The sequence below is a fragment of the Lutjanus erythropterus genome, chromosome 8 (assembly GCF_056507025.1).
Source record: "Lutjanus erythropterus isolate fLutEry1 chromosome 8, fLutEry1.hap2, whole genome shotgun sequence".
Taxonomy (NCBI): Eukaryota; Metazoa; Chordata; class Actinopteri; order Lutjaniformes; family Lutjanidae; genus Lutjanus; species Lutjanus erythropterus.
This window is the reverse complement of record NC_139324.1, coordinates 30,810,442-30,835,987: the sequence shown is the minus strand read 5'-3', so window position 1 is coordinate 30,835,987 and position 25,546 is coordinate 30,810,442. Positions and strand designations below refer to the sequence as shown.

General features: G+C 37.3%; 4 protein-coding genes and 1 non-coding gene across 6 annotated transcripts; 1 reads left to right on the top strand and 4 right to left on the bottom strand.

Annotated features, from left to right (window-relative positions):
• Positions 1-269: 269 nt before the first annotated feature.
• On the bottom strand, positions 270-8,297 carry tra2b (transformer 2 beta homolog). Of its 2 annotated transcripts, none has more exons than XM_084725275.1 (8): positions 8,138-8,297; positions 5,077-5,222; positions 3,542-3,704; positions 2,591-2,779; positions 2,381-2,496; positions 909-1,031; positions 684-751; positions 270-592 (listed from the first exon to the last, which is right to left on the bottom strand). In XM_084725275.1, exons 1-8 carry the CDS (start codon positions 8,168-8,170, stop codon positions 582-584), a joined length of 849 nt encoding a protein of 282 aa, XP_084581401.1. In that variant the 5' UTR covers positions 8,171-8,297; the 3' UTR covers positions 270-581. The 2 variants fall into 2 exon arrangements, with proteins under 2 accessions (XP_084581401.1, XP_084581400.1); XM_084725274.1 differs by having other exon boundaries at positions 684-754; positions 8,138-8,296.
• Positions 8,298-10,178: 1,881 nt separating this feature from the next.
• On the bottom strand, positions 10,179-15,335 carry hce2l1 (high choriolytic enzyme 2-like 1). Its single transcript, XM_084724103.1, has 9 exons — positions 15,267-15,335; positions 14,388-14,439; positions 13,657-13,716; positions 13,409-13,561; positions 13,197-13,314; positions 12,236-12,414; positions 10,709-10,790; positions 10,492-10,616; positions 10,179-10,410 (listed from the first exon to the last, which is right to left on the bottom strand). The coding sequence occupies exons 1-9, from the start codon at positions 15,333-15,335 to the stop codon at positions 10,397-10,399; spliced, it is 852 nt and encodes a 283-aa protein (XP_084580229.1). The 3' UTR covers positions 10,179-10,396.
• A 1,423-nt stretch (positions 15,336-16,758) lies between these two features.
• hce2l2 (high choriolytic enzyme 2-like 2) lies at positions 16,759-20,845 on the bottom strand. The gene is made up of 9 exons (XM_084724102.1): positions 19,851-20,845; positions 19,719-19,761; positions 19,580-19,642; positions 19,285-19,440; positions 19,052-19,169; positions 18,759-18,937; positions 17,190-17,271; positions 16,969-17,093; positions 16,759-16,883 (listed from the first exon to the last, which is right to left on the bottom strand). The coding sequence occupies exons 1-9, from the start codon at positions 19,908-19,910 to the stop codon at positions 16,861-16,863; spliced, it is 849 nt and encodes a 282-aa protein (XP_084580228.1). The 5' UTR covers positions 19,911-20,845; the 3' UTR covers positions 16,759-16,860.
• Positions 20,389-20,461, bottom strand: trnak-uuu (transfer RNA lysine (anticodon UUU)). The gene has a single exon. It is a non-coding gene; the product is annotated as a tRNA-Lys (tRNA).
• Positions 20,846-21,283: 438 nt separating the features above from the next.
• LOC146323055 (uncharacterized) lies at positions 21,284-24,535 on the top strand. Its single transcript, XM_084725574.1, has 5 exons — positions 21,284-21,420; positions 22,598-22,701; positions 24,042-24,179; positions 24,260-24,381; positions 24,474-24,535. The coding sequence occupies exons 1-5, from the start codon at positions 21,355-21,357 to the stop codon at positions 24,533-24,535; spliced, it is 492 nt and encodes a 163-aa protein (XP_084581700.1). The 5' UTR covers positions 21,284-21,354.
• The last annotated feature ends 1,011 nt before the right edge of the window (positions 24,536-25,546 follow it).

Sequence of the window (25,546 nt, the reverse complement as noted above, 5' to 3'; positions counted from 1 at the left end):
AGACCTTTTTAACAGCTGCCATTTTGGCTTGAAATAGTATAAACACAGGTGTTACTAATGATACTAATCAAGTCTCCGTTGTATTCAGGTCAAAAACAGTCAAGCTGCTGCTACTGTGCATGTTGGCTCACTGTAAAGGCTCTGCAATGCTAAATGGAATGGGGCCTTAATTAGTGTCATTAACACCTGTCTTCACTCTGTTGATGTGAAAAGGATCTATTGAAGGCTTTAATACATCCTTGTCTATAATAAAGGACATGAGTCAGTGAAAAAATGCATCTTCCTTTAATCGGTTCAAAGATGAATTTTCACTCAAGTTGTATACAAAAAAAAGAAGAAAAAAAATCAAAACACTGATATATAATTTACGGCAGATGTTGCCTGTACATTTAAAATTAAAAACAAGATGGGACCGCTTGAGTCATGTCGAATGACACTGCTTCACAACTGACCTCCACACACATTTACTGCTCATGTACATTAGCGAACAGAAGAAAGAAGATCTACTCTGAAATCAATCATACCACTCAGAAAACATTTCCTGTCTGTGCTTGAGAAGAGGATGGTCTTGACAGCAACGTTCAATAGCGACCTGTGAAACGAAAACAAGTCATTAGACAAAACACTCTGCAACCTGTTGAATGCCTCAATAAAACTCTTAATAATTAATGAGAATTACTCACGGGGAGAGTAAGACCGTGATCTGGACCGAGACCTGTAAGCCCCTCTGTAGTATGGTGAAGGAGATCGCCTTCTGAAACGAGACAAAAGAAATTCTTCCTTCCAAATTTGTCGACTTCAACGGGTATTAATGAAAAAAAAAAAAACAGTAAATCAAAACACCACAAGCTGAGAATCACTTCCTCAATAAGAATCTGCAGGATCACTAAAAAGATCGACATGTTCACCTGTATGATCTGTAGTAGTCCCTGTCGTCATAGCGATCATAGCCGCCTCTGTCATATCCGCGGTCGTATCCACGGTCGTAGTCACGTGAGTAGCGTCGAGGACCACTTGGACCACCTCCACCGCTGCACAGAGGACAACACGAAGATGAGACTTTGTTTGGGTTTCTGACTTTATTAGATTTAGTTTTATTTCAGTGACTCCCAAAGTGTGGGCTGCGGCCCCCTGATAGGCCATAAAAGTGCTTCAGGTAGGCCATGAGAAGTATTTGGATTAGGTATTATGATGTACTATTTTTGATTTGCTTTTTTAATACTAGATATTCTTCACATATGAAGTTAAACTTGAAAACATCCTTTCAAAAATCCTGGATTTGCATAAAAAAAAGTAAAATGCAGGATGAAATATAAAATATGTGCTGCTCTCTGTTTACATGCAATGTCTCTTTCATGCAGATGCTGTATTTTGAGTTTTGACCCTTCAAGGTTGCTGTAGCTGGTAAGTAAATCAGCAGCTATTGGTTTGTTTTAAAATAACAGGCAGATTTTATGCCCCTTTTATGTTAAGCATGTGAAGTAAAATATCTGTTAATTAAGATAACATTAATAAGATGCTAATTTCTGTTAGCATGTCAATGGGAATTGTGTGTTGGTGTCTAGTTAACAGACCAAGCACTGGGTCTTTACATATTAAAAAAAATGACTCAGGAATTTAAAAAACTGGTTCAGGGATCATAGAAAAATAATCATGATACTTAACAGAATCATTTTATTTTATTTTCAGTTAAATCTGAAAAGACAACTCAATTTAAGGACTCCTAAATACACCTGGAAGATGCAAGGGCTCTATTCTGATTTAGATTAATTAATTACTAAGATAATTTCTGTTTCTAACATGATACATACAGTACTGGAGGATGTGCTTACCTACCGCTGATGATGCAATTCTACTATTTCACAGCTACAATTCTTTTCAAGCTTAATTTTTCACTTAAATTGAAATTAATTACAGTAACCAATCGATTCACTACCCAAAGCATCCACGTTCACAATATTATGCTTTGTGCCACTTCTGTCATAATAATGCTGGTGACTATATAGTACGGTTGTGCGGCGCTCAAGTGAAGTGAGCCTTAGCAGCAACAAAACTGGATGACGTGCTGTTCATGCTCTCAGTAGATTGACTATTGATTAGATAACATCATCAAACTTGGGGTGCTCATTTATCTTGCCTTCTAAATAAATGACAGCAATATTAGCTCCTTACAGGCAAAAACATTTTTATCAGATCTTCCAAAAATGCCCTATTTGGAGGATGTCCACTCACACTTTTTTATTTAAGAAATTCATCTTTCTCAGTGATGGATTAGATCTGAAAATGGATCTTAAAAAAAAAACAAAACATCATGTCACATGTTTTGTTTTACCTCTCTAATTAAACCACACAAACAGTGCGTATGTTTCAGGTGTCTTACTATGTGGGCCGGCCCATGTAGATTCCAGGAGTCGGGGTGTGAGGTCTTTTTGTGATGGAGAAGTCCACCCTGATCCTACGACCATCCAGCTCCATGCCATTGGCTCGTTCCTTTGCCTGACAGGGAACAAACATGAATATCCTCCTTAGATCCAGAAAACACTCCAAGAACAGGTCTGACCGGATCATCTGTCAACTCATATTCCTATACCTCTTTCGCGTCATCTTTATTCTCGAAGTAAACGAAAGCGAAGCCCCTGGAGCGCCTCGACTGCTGGTCATACACAATGGAGACGTCAGCCAGAGGGCCGTATTTGGAGAAGACTTCCCTCAGGTCCCTCTCTGTGGTGTACAAGCTCAGGCCAAATACTCCCAGGCAGCAGTTTGGATCTGGATTAGCCTGCAATTTTAAAACCATCAAGATTATGATATTTTCATGCACTTTAATGTAATAAATCATTGGAAGAGTCCTTCAAACTCAAAATAAAAAAAGGTTTTTCAATGACTGAGTTTCTTTATTATTATTGAATAAAGATAATAACAGGGTACCTTCAAGCTAAATTTAAGACTTTTAAGATCATTGGGAATTAAATTAAGGCCAATTTCATGGCCATACTGGCAAAAGTATTAAAGACATAGCGGAAAATCAGTATGAATTCAAAGCCCTAGAAAATTATTTACCAATTAACTGAATTTAGGAAAATATTTTATTATAATACTCATATTCACATTGCCTGGAGTAGGCATAAACCACTAGAATTTTGGATTCTGCTGACTCTTAAAAAACAGCACTTATTGTTATTTCATGACTAAATAATTACTTATTCAAATATAAGTAAATGTTTGTACACCAGCAACAGTGATGTTTACAACAGTAAAGTCACTGTATAAACACAGTAATATTTTGCTGGAAACAAATGTTACGATGTTACAGGTTATATATAAGCCTCTGAAAGATCAAGAAAAAAAAATACAAGACGCTTGTAAACAAATTCAATACCTTTAAGGTCTTATTTTGACATTTTTAGATTCAATACTTTTAAGACACTGCAGGTACCCTGAATAAAGATGAATATATTCAGAGGAAGAGCAAAGGCAAAACTAACTGAGCTTTAAAAATGTGACAAACTTCTTGTACCCACAAGAGCCATGGAGCACTTACACGGTTGCCGATGTGCCTGCGGCGGTTGGACATGGGTGAGCGGCTATGACTCCTGCGCCGACGCTCTCCACTGTAGGACCGACTGTGAGATCGGCGGCGATAGGACCTTGAGCGGGAGCGAGATCGGCTGTAGTGTCTGCGTGAGCCACGGTGGGAATGGGACCTGTGGAGACAGAAATGCACCACACATTCATATTGGTTCTATTGTCTCATCAAGTCAACTGCCTCAAAAGACAGTCAAGCATCTACATATTCAGTCTGTCTAATCATCCCCTTAGACTTATAAGGTTCTATCTTACAATTTTGTCCAAATTGAGTTTTTCACACCTTCTTATGCTCTGATCACTTAACATTTTGTGTATGCAATTTGGGAGTTTTTATTTAGAGAATAAGGTTCTATTTGCAAAGTCAAATTAAGTTGGTTCTATAAGGTTCTACCTCTGTGAGCCAATCAGCACTTAGAAAGCACACAAGAGGTCCAATAAAGTTCACCTTCTTTGTCATGTTGCTGCACCGCTCACTGACTGTGTGAAAAGGAGCAGAGACGAGATGGAAAAAAGTCACAAAATGTGATGTTTAGAAGAAACCTGAGGATCAAGGATTTTATTGATCATCTTGTCATGGAAACTGACAGGCAAATTCAAGCCTTTCTAAAATCCTTTCAGACCTTGCTGAGGAGTTTAATGACCTTGTTACCCTTATTTCATTGCTAGCCAGCTAACGGCAGCTTCCTGACATTAGTCTGCACTTTCGTTCTACTAAAGGACAGGTTCAGGTTTTTGCCTGTGACTGAAATAAAGATTATGACTTCAAGAAACCTGAAACTATCTTTCAGTGCTTGCCTCTTAGCGTTATGTTAGCATCGGCTGCCAGCGGAGTGGGAAGTTAGCAACAGCCACCAGTCAAATACTGGTAAAATATAAAAGTGGCTGGTTGATTTCACACACAAAACAATTACTCAAATTACTGTTGAGTAGCTGGTACTGTTGGCTGCTAGATATTCACATTTAATATGTGAATTTCCCACCATGTCTGCCACACGAACACAAAGATGCTAACATGGTAGCTAACAATCAGAAACAACCTCCTCAGCAAGAACTAAAATGATTAAAAAGACTGAATTTGCATTTGTACGGCTGTTTACGACTCAACTGTTAGCAGTAGAGTTAAATAAAAAAAAAAACTTGGTGAAATATGAAAACATGCTACTGGAGCACTGTTGGTCTACTTGCAGTTCTTTAAAAAGTCTTAAAATGCCTTTAAAAACTTGTATAAATATCGAGCCTTCAAGTCCATGAAACAGTCTAGACTTGAAAAGGGGACCTAATAACAACATAACTATTAAATCTGTCCATCCTTTTAAATATGTACAAATTTGATAGGATTTTGACAGCGTACATTAGGGTGCCATTTCCCTGAATATAAGTGACTTAGTTCCACATATAATTTTAGCTATTTAGAATAAACTGAATAACAAAAAAAATGTCAAGGAAAGAGTTTAATACCACAGTAAGAGCAAATAAATTGTCACTCACCCAGACTTTGACCTGGACCGAGAGCGAGACTTGGAGCGGGAGTGGCGGGAGCCTTCTTTTGAACGGGCAGGTGAGCGAGCTGGGGAGCGGCTTGCAGACTTCCCAGAGCCTCGTGGACTCACGCTCCTGGATTCAGAGCGAGACTCCTGAACGAACCACACACACCAACACACCTCTTATTAGTACCAGTGGGAGACCAAACTGAGAAATTTGCCTTAAATAATTATATGTAGTTAAGAATTACAACTATCCTGTGAAAAGTACAGAAAAGAACAAATGTAGGATTGTGATTAGGAATGCCATTTCTGTAACTATGGGTAATATGACAACAATATGATTACATTAATCAATAAGTTAATTGCCAACATGATGAAAAAAGAAATTTGTCAGTTGTGTAAAAAAATGTAATGATTTAATCTAATGTGTGTTGTATTCAATAATAAGAACATGCACGCATTTGACAAACAGACCAGAAAATTACTTAGCGCAGTGACCTTATCCAGATTACTTCCTTAACTTCATTTCTGTAACTTCATTACTTCACATTATTCTTCTTTCTTCAATTGTCTTATTTCTTCTTACTTCCCCCATCTCACACACTGCCCATACTTCTTCCCTCCTCATGTTTTAGCATGCATTCAACAATTCAGCTTCACACATCTGAGCTTCATTTTATTGAACATAAAGTAGACATGAGACTTCTTCCGCATTGTCTTCGTCCAACCTTAACCTTTATGAAAAAGAAAAGGATGAAGAATATATGACTACAATTAAAACTGCACCCTCATTCAACTTTTAATGTGTTATTACCATCTTATAACATGCATGGGAATGTTTAAGACCACATAATACAGATCTTTAATGTTAGTTCTAAAAATAATTCACTTTCAGTGGTTCAACATTCACTTTTGTCCTATAGGCCAATTTAAATGAGAAGCACATGAAGCATCTAAGATGCCAACATCAATAAAGGAAGGTGTGATCATCTTAATAACTGCTGCCAAGACTGAACACGTTCATCTATTTTTTCCACTCTGGTTGTACCTTTACACTTAAATAGGGTGTCAGACACATGAAGCATCAGGACAACAGAACAAATAATATTGCCCTATACACATTCACAGGCTGGTACAGAAATACATTACCCATAACTCTATGAATACTTTCCATTTGAATCTCTTTGAATTGGATAAAATTGACATAATTCCTGTACAGTGGCCTTTAAAGCATAACAAGTGTATAACCACTGAATGTGAATAAGATTCAATTTAATTTAATAAATCTTGACTTAAAATAGCCCAAACAACCTCAAGATGCTGCTGCCACTCATTTGTATTGACTTGCATCACTTACACCAATAAAACACACATGGAACCTTATGGTCCAATCTTCAGCACATATATTAAGAGTAAAGAGACACACTTTTTCAAAAGAGAAATGCCTCCCTTCAGTAGACCAAAAAAGTTCATGCCCCCACCCTAAAATGGTTTATCAATCATTAACAATTAAGGTGAGCAACTTATAAAATAAGTTGAATTTTAATAAAACACTGGTTGCATCTCTTAATTTGTTCATTTTCCTTACAGAAATAATAAAATTTTCCCTGGTTATATGTGTTGCCCCCTGCAGTGGCTCTATGACACACAGTTTGAGAGCCAGCAAGCCAGAGAAAATGATGGGTGCTGGGCACAAAATTAACACCAGCCAAATGCTGGTAAAAATATGCAAGTGGTTGGGAAATTTGCTTCACTCACTAGCAAAAAAAACACAATGGTAATCTACTGAGTGTTCAGAACTTGAACATTTAGTAACAATTTGGCCAGTGAACAAAAATAATAATTTTGCACTCTGACATGGCACAAACAGGCCAAAATTCAAAGACATAGCTGACTATTACAGTGCTCTGCACAGACACAAATGAAGGTTTTACTACTGTGTGGCTGGTGAATTTGAATTTGTTGCAAATCAGTCAACAGCTGGTAAATGTTCACATTTTAAAAAGTTAAACTCCCAGTCTGGTTGTGGTGGAGGTAACTCGCACTTCGATTTTAGTGGTTTTGAATAAGAGCAAATTGTTCTCAGTTCAACCACATTTGCAGGCAAACTGGTTAGTCCATAGAGGGTTACAGAGGGTATAACAGAGGGTTATGAGTAACATGTCAACATGGCGACCTGCTTCTCGCAGTACAGTGCCATGTTTATATAAGGTACAGCCTATGGCTAGTGTGCAAGTTAATGCAAATGAAAAGAAAAATCTTGAGGCCGTTTGTTGTCGTTTTAAATGGCCATAATGTTTAGCATCGTTATGTGGCTTGATTGACAAGTTACCGCGCCCAAATCAAAGAAATCATTATACTCCAAGATTAATCTTAGCAAACGTAAATTCACATCACATTATCTACATCTTGTCCACTGTGTCCAAATATAGCTTAAACCCATAAAAAAACATAACCAGATTCAAATGTGTTACACGAATTTCTCGTGGAGAATTAATATAATGTCGGCACAGAGGCGACATTCCTTTCGGTTTCTGCACACAGAAAACATGTCTGACGCTTAACGCCCACGTAGCTAAATTATGCAGATAAATGCATAATGTTAACGATAAACATCCAAACGTTCAATCTGATCATTCACATATGTGGGTTTAATAACTGGGTTGGCTGGCTGGTTGGCTAAAGTTGGCATCGCAAGCACAGTCTTTGCACTGCATTTCTCGTACAAACAGTCGAGGCCCGTGACCTAGCTAACACTTGTAAGCTAGTGTTAGCCAGCTAACTAGCAGACGGTATTATTTAACGTTACTGCACACTGCCTGTAGCTTACTGTTATCATGCAATGTTAGCAAATGATAACTGAAATGTTGTGCTTGTTTCATAAATAAATGATAATCCTGTAACGGCAGACTCTAGACTTGTGCTAGCTAGCTAATGTTAGCTAACCAGCATTAGCCAACACAATATGAGAACTGTTAGCGTTAACGCACCATTCCCTTTCAGTTATGTTAGCTCAGTTAAAAAAAAAACATTAAAACCGAAGCATTCACAAAGATTATACGTACCCGCTCGCCGTAACCTTTGTCGTTATCGCTCATTTTTAGCGACAATGAGTATATTAAAATGAGATTTTTTTAGCCCTGGCGCTAACCAGCTAGCTACGGTCTACAGCGTGTGAGCCTATGCCAATGAGTGTGTGTCTCTATGTTTGAGCTGCAGCAGCAACTGTAGACGTTAGCTTCCCTTCCCCCCCTCGGGCTCCGCTGGGTATAAAGGAACCGAATGGCGCGGGGGGCACATGACCGTTAACGTTACACCACTGACGTGCCGCCATCACGTACTCTACTCTCCTTTACTTTACTTGAAGCTCGTTACAAACTTTCTTCAGAGCACTTTAAACTTTAAATCCAGGAATGTGTTAAAGGGCTATTTAAAATTTAAACTTAAAAATAATGATCACACAGTGGTGGGAAGTAACATTACATTACAGATATGATTTACTCAAGCACTGTAAGTAAGTGCAATTTTGAGGTACTTTACTCAAGTATTTTGCATTTTATACTACTTTATACTTTTACTCCACTACATTTCAGGGGCAAATATTGTCATTTTTTATCCCATTAACTTTGTTTGATAAACTTAAGTCACTGGCGATAATCAACAAATTAATTCTGATGTATTAGTGAGGGCTGTGACTGGCAAGAATGTGGCAATACAATACATATCACGACACGGGTTACGATTCAGTATATTGCGATACTGTAAGCAAGGTGATATTTTGCTTTTTTCAATCTTATTTTAAGAAAACTATCACCATATGCATAAAATTTCACTTTAAAAACTTTTTTTTTTGTCCAATCTGAACAGGGAAGATGGATGAATATCACGATAGTGTTTTAAGAATCGATACAGTATCACAAAACATGATATCCCGATACTCAATATTTTTTATATTTTCTTACACCATCAGGATGGATAAAGATGAGACTTAATCGACCGCAATGGTGAAATTCACAAGCTACATGACTGTATATAAAGTAAAAAAAAATAAGCCCCACCTTTCCCAGTGGCAACTTTAAAGTTCATATTTGTGTTGTAAGAAAATAAAGAAAATACTGAGCATTGGGATATTATGTTTTGCTATTTACTATTCAACATTTCCCCAAAAAAGAAAGCATAGGCTATTAAAAAAAACCTCTATCATCATGTGAGGTGTGTGGCAGCGCCTGCACCCATATAGACCCTGCCCTCCGCCTGTGCCTCCTTATCTTTTCACTGTGTTCAGGAGGTTTTACCAAACCAAAACGTCAGTATTTGACATCCTGGGAATGAGACTTGCCAAATAACTATCATTCTGGTCCCCTTATAAACAGCAACTGACAAATCCTACTCATTCTACCTTGAAGTAAAGGATATGAGCACTTCTTCCACCACTGATAATAACAAATAATTATTTCTTGTGACTCCTACCAGTGTTTCATCATTTCATGCTCTCACCTGGGAACCAATAAGACCATTTTTCACTCATTGTCAGCACAGGGAATACATGTCATTAACGCCACACACCGTGCCAGTCAACTGTCCTCACCTATGTAATATTTGCTCTGTTTCTTGGCCTTTCCTCTCTGAAGAGCTGGAAATGATATCTTTTGGTACAATGTGATTCTTAATTCTGGTGTAAAAGCACAAATTGCACCAGTGGTTGTATTTGTTTAATTTTATTTGTCTGATTTAAAACTCTTGATGTTCACAGAGGTTAGTGCAGTAGAATGGTAAGGTTAAAAAAAAAAAGTATTTATTTTCTTCATTTTGTTTTCATAAATGCATGCAAAGGGATCTGTGATTTAGGATAGTCCACATGAAAGCAGCATCAGTAAGTGTCCGAACCACAATGCAAGACAGAGACCATTACTTTTACCGTTGCATTTTCTTTATTTAAAGTGGACAGAAGCTGAGGAGGCATAAAATATAAGAAACTGATTGAGAGAACAGATGCAGTGATCTAACTGGTACGTCAAAATGTGTCAGAGTGCTGATTTTAGTTATATTAGAGGGATGCAGCTTTCAGTTCTTTCTTGTTTCTTAATTGCATTTACCTTAATCGCAGATAAGTAGATCGCACTCTGAACTGACTGAACACAATCTTAAAGTACAGAGTAGAATTTGTGATGATTCAAAAGACTAAAAGAGGAAAATGAAATTGCTATAAAGTGATGTTGCACTACTGAAAGACCAGAAGTTATAATAAACCATTTCCCGCATCTGACATGACCTGAGAGCAGATTTGAACAGACTATGACAGCATGTAACACCCTGGAGTCCAGTTACTCGTTGGCACCTACGGTGGAGAGCAGACGGAAACTTTAATCAGTTATTCTGAATGTTATTTTTCTGTCAGTTTATGTGTAAGTTCACCTACCACAGTTGTAGAGGACATTAATTTTGTGAAGATCTAGAACACTGGGTCCATCTCTCTGGCCAATGGGGATGTAAGGATCTGGTTTGGGGATTATTGTTGGTCCACCATCTTCAGAGAAGGCATATCTGCACAGAAGATACATAAAGTGTAATATATTGCATTGTGATGCCCAATCAACACACACCAAATAATTATGTTGCCTCAAAGATTAGCTCACCTTCCATAGTGCATGACGGAGCCGTAGTCATACGGACTGTTGAGATTGTTTGTCACCTGTTTCCTGAAGTTATGCATTTGCTCTGTCAAAACATAAGATAAGTTCATCCTTTATTAGTCCCATAATGGGGAAATTGAAAAATCAGAACAATACTAGAAGAGGTCACTCAGTAGAGTACAAATCTCTACCAGGCAACATGTGGTGAAGCACCTACTGCAATGTCACCGCAACTGCCAGATGCAACCAGTAGACATTTGTAAAGTTCTGCAAACATTAACGTGACCTCCACGTACGTTGTCCCAAACTGAAACTAGATTTCAAACTGAAGTTGTTGATCACTTACGGCCCCTAGTGGTCAGTTCAGAAGCACGGGAAGTCAGCCAGTCCCACAATTCACGCAAATTCAACTAATCCCCGTGAATGTTATGTTTTCTCTAGACTCTTTTCCCAAATTTGACCAATCATTATAGCTTCCCGCAAGTTCCACCAACCACAGCTGTCCCCTGCACAAACGTCATACATGTTCATTCAGTGTTTTGTTTTAACACACAGTTTTTTTGCATTTAGATTTTTTTATTTTGTCATGGGTACTGAAGAGACATTTATCAATGCTCTGTGCACTTTTATTTTATAATACTGAGTTGGATTTCCCAAAAGATTTTGCTTCTTTGTGGAATACCTCTGAAGAGTACTTTTTTTTCAATTTTTATTTGCTCCCACAGTTTCATTGCAAAAAATGCCTAAAAGCATTGCAACATGCATCACATTTTATTTTTAGAAACGCTGCCATGAAATCAGGCAGTTTAGGCCGCAACAATCCCTAAAAAGGCCTGTAAAATCCTGGAGGAACTGGTCAGCTGTCGATGGTTGCAGAAAAAATAGAATTACTGTCTGGCAGTTGTTTGTCTCCACCAACCAGTCAAGTTACAGTTTAAATCACTGACTGGCCAGACTCATATAATACAATGATGACTTTGAAGGAATTATAAAGGGTTATATCAAATATTAAAAGGTATCAAGTGTATTTTTGGCAGAATAGAAGTTCTCACTATACAGTGAATAAGCTTCAGTGAGAAACATGTTGTCTTCACTTAGAGACTAGTTCTATAGAGGAGTACAGATGACTGATAGAGAGCTGAACATCGTGAAGTCACCTTTTAGATATAAAATGTAATCACCTTATTTATTTTTGCATATCAGATATTTCACATTTGACCACCAAAATCTAATCTGTTCATCGAGTCCAAGTGGACATTTGTGTCAAGTTTGAAGAAATTCCCTCCAGACGTTCTTGAGATATCATATTTACAAGACTGGGATGACCTGAAAACATAATAGCTGTGTCATAAAAAAGTCATAAAAAGATGTTTTTCAAATATTCTGAATTGCAGAGATCTGTCAGAAAACAGTCATGCAAGAGATTGCATGATAATAAAAAAAAATGGGAAACATTATATACAATAAATAAAAAAAAAAAGAATTCTGACTGCAATAACATATTGTTACGAGGGAATCATTCATCCTAACCTGGTATGATGTTTTTCCACACAATCGAGACATAGTGGTCTCGGTCTGAGCGAGACTGCTCGTGCACAAAGCCAAGGGCGTGCATCAACTCGTGGGCCGCCACTCCGGACCACATGCACCCTGGAGTCTGTAGTGACAGCGTCTGGCTTCCTCCGGTCTGCCCCAGAAAGGACCAGCAGCTGGGAGTCCAGAACAGAAATCATCACAATGCAAAATCACCACACAGGGATCATGTGCAGCAGGGGTTCTCAATTCTTTCTCAGCCAAGGACCCCTTAAAAGATGTACCAGGGAACCCACCAGGTATGTTCTTTGGAATAATTTGACACCCCTCCCTTTTTTTTTTTTATCTAGTTACATGAAAGAATAAAACAAGAGAAATATTTGTAATGGATAATGCACAATAAGCAGGTCATTATTGCAAAAAACCCTGACACTCTACACTAACGGCCTGTTCTTCACAGCAACAGTCTGTTATACAGAAATAACAGACCTTGATGATAACTGACCAATCAGAATTACGTATTTGACAAAGTTGTAATAATATAAAGATATTAAACATGTGTTAGGAATATTTGCACCATGTCAACACAGAATACCCATAACATGCACACACTGACATTGTGTTTCCCTTTTAGTACATACATGAAATAAAGTGCTTCTAATCATTTTAGATAATATATAATAAAAAAATATAATACATGCATGAAATATAAATAATAGAAAATATAAAATGAAACTGCAGCTCACACCAAAACAATCAAGATGGATAAACAGCACCTGAGGCCTGAAGAAAAATATGTTTTTTTGATTTTGGGGTGAACTGTCCCTTAAATTAATTCATCTCCTTTTCATAAAGACTCTGGCAGAGTGCCACAGACCCCTGTGGGTCCCCGGACAACTATGACAGAACCAATGACATATACAGTCAAGTAAAGGCCACACACGGCAGTCATACTCACCCATATCTTGGCTGAATATCCAGGAAGTTGCCTTCATGAGTGCGCTGAATAAATTTAATACACGTTCCAGAAGAAATGTCCTGCATCCCATTTTCTATGGTGATTCTGTCCATGTCGTCTACCATTAAAAGAACAACACAATTTAGAGTTAAACAGAAAGATCTGAACTCCCAGTGCCTTTGCAACACCTCTTTAAATCTGCAGATTCATACCGTATAGTGGAGAGAGGATGAAGGGCACATAGACAAATCCATCGATTGATTTAGGCCACAGACAGGTGTTGCCAGGGCAGGTGATGGCGCTCCGAATATATGAGCTCACAATGTCTCCCTCTCTGAAGGAGAATCCTCTGGGAGCTCGCAACTCTGATGGGAAAAAAAAAACAAACATTAAATCAGTCCATATTATACTAAAATAATCTTAAATCCGTACAACTTTATATAATTTACAGCTTACTTACTGCTGTTGACCAGCAGGATTTGATCCATTGCGTTCATCTGATCGCGGTCTGTAATTTCATCTGAACACAAAGACAAAGATTTAATAGTCCTAATCTATTTTTCATAATCGGTTTTATTGAGTATTATTACAGTGCTTTCTTAAATACTTTATTTTAATTGGTCAGATGCAGCATTCTAAGGTCTGTTATTTCTGTATAACAGACCATTGCTATGAAGAACAGACCGTTGCTATGGGTACAGTTCTGATCATAGACTCTGGAGGAGCAATAAAATTATTTTTAAATCAATTACATAATTTTTAAATTAGTATTTTCTATCAGATTATTGATTTTTTTTGGCAAGTAGCCGACCAGCAGTGTAATAAGCAGGCTAATGTACAGTGATGGGAATGATCAAGTATTATTACACTGCTTTGTTAAAAAAAACATTTTTAATTTGTCAGTTACAGCATTCTGAGGTCTGTTATTTCTATAAAGCAGATTGTGTTGCTATGAAGAACAGACTGTTGCCATGGCCACAGTTCTGATCATAGACTAAATAGCAGTGTAATAATCAGGATAATGTACAGTGAGCAGGTCATTATTGTGAAATAAATCACTTCAGGATGATTCAAGACTATCACATCACTCTGTCAAGGGTTATTTCACAATAATGACCTGCTCACATTATCCATTATTTATTAACATGCTCGATTAACTGTGCATGAAAGTAACTTTTTCCAAGGGCCCACCTGAGTATTTCCTTCTCAGCCGCAGTTTTCCCTCATGTGTGCTTGTAGTATTCTGCAATACAAAATCAATCAATCAATTGATCAATCAGACAGACTTAATTTATATCGCATTTTTTTTACAGCCAAAAGGCAACACAATAAAACAATAACACACACACCCACGGCAATTACTTTAGGAGTGATAAAGCACTAAAATAAGAGCAACACTCATTAAAAACAGAAACTGAGGAAACACTGTCATAAATGAGGAAACACCAGAGATATAAAAACTCAAAATGAAAAGATAAGGTAAACAAAATCGATCAATGAATGGGGAACAACTCTAAACACTAGATAAAGAGGAAGTGAAAAGTGAAGATAAGACTAGATAAAACAATAAAATACTAGAAATTAGTAAAACAAAGACAAAATAAAGGTAGGATATTAAAAGGAACAACCATGAGATTAACAGATTTTTTTTTTTTATCCCTTGAGCACCAGTGACTGACATTTAGTCCTATTACTTTTGAGAGAAGGCAGACATCTCCAAAACTCTGCAACTCACATCAAAACTATCTAGATGAATAAACAGCACTAGAAGCCAGAGGAAGAATATGTAATTTTGAGTTTGTAGTGAACGGTCCCTGTAAAATAAATTCTGAAGCATGAATTAAGCTAAAGCAGAGACCTTAAAATTTGGCGTAATGTGTGCTCTCTTTCTGCTCCTCATCGACACACTTGCAGCTGAGTTTTGCAGCAACTGTAATTCAGTCACTTCTTGGAAAGGTTTTAGTGCCGGTGTTTGCACACTGGCACTAAAACAATTAAGCACGTTATTATACATTTTTTTTGGTTGCAAAGCATGCCATGAGTAAAAGTAAAAGTACTCTTATTACTTACCAGAACAGGTAGAGTGTACACCTGTGTCAAGAAGCTAAAGACACCCAGGAGGATCAAGGTAGGATGCATTGTTGTGTTTCAGTCCACTGTCTTCCAGCGCACGAGCTCAATGAACTCCTCACCTCCTCTGAATCTATATACCCACTTCTCCTCCGCTGCTGTGTACTGATTGGGCACGTGTTGTATGATGAAGCACGATTAAAGAGCCCTCATCATCCTCTATGTGTAATTTAGTCAAGTCCGCTGCTGATCCGTAACAGGTGGTCCTGATGCTGACCTTCGCTCCTGCCCTGTACTTACTGCAGCGCATGCTGAGATTCAGCACTTTCAGAAATGAGACACTTACAGGTGTTTTGCTGCTGGGACGTGCTTCAACTCGGCAGGAGAAATAACCGTCCACCCAGTCCAACAGACCAGCAATTTGTGTCTGACTGTACCGGCAACCAGCGATTTTGTGATAAACCATCAGTTTATAACTGTCCTGACAACAATCATTTGGTGAATATATAAAAACAAAACTTTATCCTTCTACAAACATAATTTCTATTTCTATCAGAGGGACAATTTGACTGAGGAAAGAATCTCATGTGCCGGCAGTTTGTGAAACCTTGCCTCAGGAATATTTGTACTAAAACATTTCTGTATCTGAGTTGAGGATTCATGGTTTCAGGTCTGGATATACTGAAGTTTTTGTGGCTCTTAATCCAGGTAAGTTTTTTCTTCAGTCTCCCTGCGATTAAATCTTACTTGCAAATATATATATCGTTTATTTCTTTTGTTTAATGCCATTTTACAGGGTTCAAAGTTAAACGCTCTTTTTTTGTTGTTCAAAATCTACTTGCCTGAAGTTATTTTTTTTTCTTGCACCTGTGCAAATGATTAATTTCTTAGTGGCATTCAGACTAAAGTTAACTGTTATGTTTAATCTAGGGCTGCTACGTCTATAAAATGTCAGAAAATAGTAAAAAAAAAAAAAAAGTCCACAGTGGTCTTTAAATGTCTTGTTTTGTCAGTCCAAACCCCCAAGATATTCTGTTTAATATGACAATAAAGAGACAAAAGTGGGAAATCTCCGTATTTGAGAGGCTGACAACAGCACTTCCTGACATTTTCACATGAAATTTACTTTAATCATTAATTTATTATCAAAACAGATTAATAGTTTAGCTGGCAAGCAGACACTGTTGAGCCCTGTATATGAACTATTCTTTAATTCTTCAAAAAACTTTATTTTACTGTATGCAAACATGCATGCAAGTAGGATTACACTGTCTTCAAAATCAAGTCATCTCTGGCTGATTCATGAAATGTCTTATGCTGTAACTATTGGGTGGATAAGGACAGTTGGATGACAGTAATCTAGTATTTTTCCCCTCCTTTTAGTAAAACCAAAGTTTACACCCAGCTCTTTTTCTTAGCCCTCTCAGATCTTATTTAAACACACAGGACTGCATGCACACAGATGAAATGCTGATAGAAAGCTTGAATCAATCTTTATTGGAATTGTTTCCATGATTTAACAGCAGTTTATGATATTGATGAGCTTTCAGTACATCCCTGTTTCAACCCCCCCCCCCCCCTCAGTTCAGTTTGCTTAGTAATCATCCACGTCACCTGCTGAGAGAAACAGAAAGAATCCATGACTGACATGTGTCATAGCAATAAGTTCACTGCAGGTTAACGGAGGAGGTTTCGTACCCACCACACTGATACAGCTTGTTGATTTTCAGCTTGTCGATGTGGCTGAGGGACGATTTCTGACCCAGCTTTATGTTCTTGCTGTTCTTAGGAACGATGGTCGGCTCCCCGTCCTGAGAGTAGGCGAACCTATACATAGGACATATACACAACATGATACACTGCATTATAATAAATGAACCATATCATAATATACTGACCGATCTACATGAAATTATTACTTACATCCCAAAGTGCATGATTGAGGTGTAGTCGTATGGTAGCTCCAGATTGTCAGTCTTGAATTTCTCAAAGTTTCTCAAGCGATCTGTTGGAAATTGAACACTTTAGTTAATCTTTGCGTGCACTCGTTTTGATTTTTGCTGTTTTTAGATACAATGTAAAGAATTTTAAATCTTTGGTATTTATTTTTCCAACACGTGTACCATAAACCAGCACTGATATGTAAACATACATACATACATAGTAAATAAAAAGCTCTTTCTTCTTTTCAACTGGCTAACATATGACTCACTGTATGTCTCATTTGCTTATGGAAATCATATAGAGGCAACCAGTTACAAACTCCTTAAAGTAGCATTAAATACATTTAATTATAGACATTCTGTAATTTACACGGGGTGTCTTTGTATGTCAGCAAGTTAAATGTAAGTCTTTTTAAATTTAAGGGCAATAAAACTAAACATCAAAGTTGAAGATATAGGGTTACTCTTTGAGTAAATTATTATTATTAACAATTATTATTATTGTCAGTTCAAAAGTATAAGAAAGACAAAATGATGATAAATGGTTGAGGTGAAGAATATTTGTCTGAGTACATTTTGTTTAGATGGTAATGAAAAAAAAATCACTACAGTTGTCCTGTCAGGAGTCTGAAATGAAGCTCTATCAAGTTAAAATGCCCGTTTATATGCCAAACATCATTTATATCGCCAGAGATTAAATGTGAGGGTTGCTCCATCATTTCCAAAATTAAATTCAAGCACTTTTCGAGGTGCATTTTCATGCTTTTCAAGCACATTACAGATTTGGCAAATTACATATTTATATACATCTTCTCAAAGTTATTATTTCAGTTCTTCATCACGTTAAAAAACTAAAAATATGTGCTGTGATAGAATTCTATGGTGACAAATTAAAGGAAAATACCTCAAAGTTTTAAAATGTGTCACCTGTCTGTGAGTAAACTTTGAGTACTTTACAAACTGGCTGAACAAATATCTGACTTATTTTATTTCTTTAAAAAGTAGGGCTGCAACTAACAATTACTTTCACTATGAATCAATTTGTCAAGCATTTTAGTTATTTGGTCCATAAAATGTCAGAAATGGTAAAAATGTTGATCATTGTTCTCCAGAGCCCCAGATCATGTCCTCCAATGTCTTGTTTTGTCTACAACCCAAAGAAAATCAGTTTCGTGTCACAGAGGAGTAAAGAAACCATAAAATAATGATAGTTAATAGCTGGAAATTGATTTTTCACTTGGAGTGAATTTTAGACCACGCTTACAGGATTCAATAACTGCATATTAAAGACCTTCCCAAACAGAATTTAAGACTATTTAATGACTCTTTGCATGTACTCCTTACACACTTTATATTTCATATCACTCATATTTGATGCCCTACTGTTATTCTTATATATTATTCTTATGTTACTGTAATTTTGAGGCAATCTGGCACAAATATTCTCTTCAGGATTAATAAAGTTCTGTCTTATCTTATCTTATCTTACAGTTGGTGGTGCTGTACAGTTACCCAGTGCCACCCCTTCTTCCCGCCCCTTTGAGATTACCTCTCCAAATGTTTGGCCACATGACGGTGACATAGTTGTCCCTGTCAAAGCGGGACTGCTCGTGCACAAAGCCCAGGGCGTGCATGAATTCATGGGAAATCACTCCAATTCGGAGGCAGCCAGGGCTCTGGAGGGACATGGTCTGTCTTCCACCGCGCGCACCAAGGTAGGACCAACACCTGCATTGCCAACAATTGAAGGTCATTTAAATTTTACTCTGAATCTCACAACTCTAAATTTTGCTGCAGATGAAACATTCAAAAGCAAAAGACAACCACATGATGGAATCTCACCCAGACTTTGGCTGGATGTCAATGAAGTCTCTCTGGTGAGTCCGAGGAACAAACCGCACACAGGTACCTTTCTCTATGTTCTCCATCCCTTTCTTTATCAGCTTTGTCTCCATCTCAGCTGTCCATTTGTTTAGACAAGGAACAGACAATTTATACATCATCAAACACATCTCAGTCTAAAAAAACTGTAATGTGAGGCATTTGTGTACAGTTGGAGAATTAAAATAACGTACAGTAGTTAGGTGACATCCTATATGCAACATAGACATGTCCATCCACTGACTTCGACCACAGGCAGCTGCGGGCGAAGCAGACTTTGGAGCGCCTTCCAGAAGAAACAGCAATGTCTCCCTCTCTGAGAGAGGCCGTGCCGTCTATCATTTGGGAAGCTGAGGCAGAAAACAGGGAAAAATATGATTACAACCCTAAAAATCAAACAAAATCATTCCAGATCGGGCAAGAGGAGCTCATTTGCTACAGTAGGCTATGTTGATAAAATGCAATTAAATTAAATTGTGTGCAACTTACAAATGAATTCATTGGCTTTAATAATTTCATCCATTGCTGTTCCGTCACCATGTTCTTCACGTTCTAACAAAATAAGAGTTTAATGTCAGCATGAGTTTTTACTGCTCTCACACTTAGATCAAATCCAAATTGTATTTACCTTTATAGCCAACGGGGCCCCATTTTGGGTTGAACATATATTTCTGCAAAAGACATAAAAAGTTATTGGCAATTCTGCTGCAGTCCGTAGATGAACTTGTTGAAATCCCACTCCAATCCCATGCATATTTACCTGAGCGTGCACGGCAGAGAGACAGGTGGAAACCACGCACAAGAGGATAATCCGCTCCATCTTTGCCAGGCAGATATGTCTTCAGTGTTGCCATTTTCCCTGCACTAACATCTAGCTTTATAGGTGTCCCCAATCACTGTCCTGAGATAATACCCATGATTATCTCGAGTAAATTACAGGTTTACTGTTATTTGTTTGTGAGTGAGTTTAATCCCCAAATTAGTTTGATTCTTTCACAAACAACATCTCCAACAGCAGGATAATGTGAGGTTTCACTGTGTGTAATAACAGCTCCACTTCAATAACTAGCTTTAAATGAAATGGTTTAATGTTTGGCACAGGATTGGGGCAATTTTAGGCTTTGGATGTCTCATACATTCACCAGGAGTGCTGTTTTCTTGCTACTGAAGCTAAGATTACCAGCAGTTGACATGCTATGTTTCGCTGGTAATTTCAGATGACACATAACTTGTGCAAAACCTACCTGTTAATAACATACTCCGACGGTCCAGTTATTGTGGAGTGGAAAAAGTACTATCGCCCGAACAGGGACTTGAACCCTGGACCCTCAGATTAAAAGTCTGATGCTCTACCGACTGAGCTATCCGGGCTCTGGCAGAGTGTGTAAGAGAAGTGTTTATATAGGATTCTCACCCCTTCTATTGTACCATCAGATGTTCTATAAATCATACATATATATTTATCAGTTTAAAAGATACTTTTACAAGTCAATAATGTCGCCGTTTGTTGTAAAGCGAGCTGCGAACTATACATAATTAGAAAAACATACCTAAAAGTCGCGTAATTGACGTCATGACTTACTCCCCCCGAAAGCTACAGTTAGCTGCTGAAGCCACGATGCCTGTGTGTTTTTGAACGGGGAATTAGTCCCACAAGCAACAGGTCTTACTTCTTTTTTCTCTTGCCGGCTGATAAAAGGACCAACAGTCGCTGGATAAAACACTTAAGGTAAGATAACGTTCCGAGAGGGACCGCTACGTCGGTAGTGATGACGCATATTGTGCGAGACGAGACATGTAGTTCACTGAGCGATTTCACACAAAACTAAGTTGAATGACGGCAAACAGCGATTTTTTTCCGCTATATTTACATACACCAGAAGCAACATGGCAATTTCGAACCATCATCACAATAATAACAACTTCTTGGTTGAGCATGGACTACAACAAAAATCAAAAAATAAAATGTATAGTGAAATAATTTACACTGTGTTTAGTTTTATAGCATTTGCATTTTTGTAAAAAAGAATTTACCTGATAACAATAAAATATACAACAATTCTTGTGTTGTAAGCTTGTCGTATATCATATGTGTAATTCGTGACACAATTTAAAAGGGAACAAAAGAGTATTTTGATTTTTTTTAAAGTAAGGTCCCATACCGGAAGGGGCGTGGTTTCGCCTGCTTATAAAGAGAGCGAATCGATGAACACGAGTTCGAGTCTCACTTGAGGCACATAAATCAATCTTTAAAGAAAATTTAGATGAAACAAAACATCATGACCGCACTTCATGGCCATACAGTTCCAACACAATGCGAAAAATCCACGGTAGGTTGAATTCGTGACGGTAGCTAACTGTTAGCTCGCTAAATTTGCACGATTTGATGAAAGGTCAGTGGCTAACGTTACAGCTAGTTAAGTTACCTTAATGCTGAAGTTACAAATTATCAACGAAGAACATTAAAGAAACAGCTGTAAAGAAACGGAAATGGCACTTCGCCGAGTGAGTTAAGTGACATAAATTAAAATGAAATTTAAACAAAATCTATTTAATCCTCTATCTGGAGTTCAAGCAAGTGAAATAAGGTCAGTCATTCATACAGAAGTTGGATTTTCCTAGATTTCATCATTTTGTTTTGATCTAATGATAGACACCTCCTTCAAGAATACAGTGAAGCGTGGAGTGTTTTTTGTGTAGAAAATACTTGTCAAGTATCAAATTATTATTTTTAAAAGTATTTTTTTTTTCTGTCCTCTTGAGATGGAGTTAATACGTTAGGGCTGGCAGAAACAAAGTATTGATTGTGGAAATGCTTTCAAAACAAATTAGATACATTACAAGAGAACAGTTAGTGTTTCTATTTCAGTTTTACAAAGTGCACACTCATTGAAATCAAAACTGAATTTAAGTCTAAAATATTCATTACAGGGATGAATATCATTCATTGTTTTAAAATGTACCTCTTTAGATTTAGGTAGTAAAGGAAAACTGAGATACCTACACCTTATACTCCTAGAAATCATAGTGGCGTGTTCCTGCAACATGTTCCTTTTTAGAGATGAGATAAAATATCCCTTTGTGAGAGAAGACCTTACAATTTGTTGTTGCATTTTTTTTAAACAAAAGGACACCATTCCACGGACAAAGTGAACAGTCTAGGTGTTTTTGATGTGTACATTAAGGCCCCTGTAATCACACAGATAAAAGCTTGTGGAATCACTCTAATCACAGCATAATATCCACTTCTAGAACATGTTAGATTTCAGTTGTGCCTGAACTCATCATAGTCATTGCTTCTATCATCCATCAGATGTTGAATAGACTTTGCTGCATCCATGCTTTGAAATATTGTGAGCAGAGAAATTATGTTTAAAGATCAGTGTCTAGTAATGGAGGGCTATCTAATATGGTGATGGCTATTTTTCCAAATAAAACTAGAAATAATCTGCTTGTTTTAGTTCTGGTATCTTAACTGTTACTGCTGGATTTTGTCACGTTAAACAGCAGCAGCAGATCAAAGAGCTGCAGCAGGCCATCCAAGACACCATGAAGAAAGTGGAGGAGGTCCGGAAGAAGAGACTGCGTGCAGAGGAAGAGACAAGTCAATGGTACCGTTAACATGTTCCACATGTTCTTTGTGTTGGCATGTTTAACTTGAATTCAGTTGGGGGAAAAATGCCCTTGTTTTGTTTCAGCCTGTTAACTCGCTGTCATGTTTCTGGGGGGTTTCTCTAGATGGGAGCCCTAAAACTATGAAAGTCAATGCTTTTTCCCCGACCCTGAACAAGTGTTTTTGTCCCTAAACCTAAGATGAATTCAACTGCAACATTGTTACATTATAAAATTATAAAATTGGTTTGTACAACGTGCTCAATGAAGAAACAACACACATAAATCCTGTGCATCGTCATTTGAAACCAAACGGCAGTCTGACTTTGAGTTTCAGAGACCTTGTTTCCTGCATTCTAGTGATGTTTAAAGACTGAAAATAACAAAATAATAAGTACATTACATTTTTATGTTAAATACTTTTAATGTTATTTTTAATTTTTACGAAAGAATACAGAGTAATTTGCTATGCTGGGCTGAACTTGCATGATTCTCTGGCATGAACTAATATTCATTCTTTCCTTTCTGCTCCTGTCCCCCTTTTTCTTTTTAGATTTTTACAAAATTCATGCCCGTAAAACAACACTTAAATTATATAATCAAACAAATGTACAATGAAGTGCTGTTTGAGTAAAGTTAAGGAGTTCCCAGTAAGAAGAGCAGCGACATTTGCTCAAAGCTACCACTGACAGCTATGAAAAAAAGGGGGAAAATCAACACTTAATTTTAAATGAATGAATGTTGTGTGGCAGAGGCGTCCTGTCCTACAAATCAGATTCTACAGACTTAAAAAAAAAACAAATCTTCATTTGGGACAAATTCCTTTAAAAAAAAATCACACCAGTAATTTTAATGATTTAACGATTTAATGTTTTTCAATCAAAATAAGAATGATGATGTAAAAATTATCATTACTTCTAATATCGTAAATCATATTGCAATTGTAATATCAGTCACAGTAATTGCAATTAGATATTTTTTCAAAATCGTTCAGCCCCAGTCGAGTGTGATTTAAGTGAGTCGTCAGCTCGAACAACCATCTTGTGACAGCATTCATAATTTTTGCTGGTTTTGGGTTTGAGCTCCCAAAGGTTACTTTGCAAAAAAAATGACTAAAATCACAACATGCACCACAATCCGCCCCAAGCAAGCTTGTGAAATCCTGTAGGAACTTCCAAAGAACGTCTCTACATGATCACATGATTAACCTGAACTGATCTTATTGTCCAGACCTGTTACCCAACAGCCTTAAAGTTGTCCAAACAATACGCAATCATATCAGACAGGACTGACTTTGATCAGTTCGTAATTGTCTTCTTGGACCTGTTCTCGCTTGCAGCACCACAGAAATGAAGCAGAGACTGGATTTGATGATGGTAAACAGTGGAGTCGTTGATTCGTTGCAGCAACTGGGTCATCTGCTGCAACAGGAGAGAAAACTTTCTGAACAACTGAACAGTCAAGCCTCTGCAGACAGGTATGTGCTGCGTGTGTAGAAGGATAGAGTGACCATGCATGCATCAAAGCTGATTTCACTTTATATTTAATATCTTTCAGAAATCAAAGTAAAGATTTGCAGGAAAGGAGCGAGTGCATCACAAACAAGGCGAGGAGCCTCACTGCTGAAATCCTGGAGGTGAAACAACGTCTGGTGGAGGCCAAGGCTCGTAAAACAGCAGGTAAGGGGCGACTACTGGAGTGTCTCCATACTGGCGAAGACGTGTTTGACACATCGTGTAATATGGATGTGTATGTCTTTCTTTTCCAACAGCACAAGCTTTGATCTCTGCACCAACCAGCAAATCAAAGAGAAATCAGAGCAAATACAAGTGACAGAAAAAGAAAATTTGTGTTGTAGATTACAGGCACATTTGTTTTTATTTTAAATTGAATTGTGTGATTAATGAAGTGTATATTTTGTTCTGCTTTATAAAGTGTTTGATTTTATCTTGCCGCAGAAGCACTTGTACTTAAAGGAGAAATCTGTAATATTTTTAACTGTAATAAATAATAAAATGTTCACAATATGTCATCAGAGATTAAGGAAACATATTAAGCTGCTCTGACAACAACGCTTCTTTGAATTTCCATTCTGGGCCGGAATAACTGTTTTTGTTTTCCCTTTTCACGTTAATTAGACTTCAAATTAGTGTGAGAGAATGTCTGTTTATGAGCTGTGAGAAATCATAACAGTTAAAGTGAGCAATATGTTAATGGAGTTCAGATTTTTTAGAGCAGTGGATTAATGTTTTCAGGATAACTGGTTAAGCTTTACAGTGACAGACAACTGACAGTTAAAAACAGCTGATTGCTGGTTGTTATTGTCAGTTTACAGTGTTTCACTCGCCTTGCGCTCCTGTACTGTTCCTGCAGCCTGCCTGAGCTTCTTCAATAACAGTTTTCATAGTACTAACGATTATTTTTATACAGTTATTTTTTCAATTAATAGTTGTTTGTCTCTAAAATGGCAGAAAATGTCTTGCTTTTCCCACAAACCAAAAATATTCACTTTACTGTCACAAAGCAGTAAATAAACCACATTTAAGAAACTTGCATCAAAGAAATTAGATTATTTTTCTTAAAAAAAAAATACTCAGACCAATTAATTGATTATCAAAATAGCTGGTGATTAATTGTTGCAGCTCTAATATATTTTTAAAGAGTAACATTTTGCAACAGTTTTCACTTTTCCTGCAGAATTCACGTTTTTCCATGTTGCTAAATATTGAGTCAGGTGTGACAGAGTACGTCTGGGACAAATATTGGTTTATTTGTCCACCCTCATGACCTCAGGCTTCGTTAGCGTGTGTCAAAACCAAACCATATTAAAAAGCTTGTGGTGGT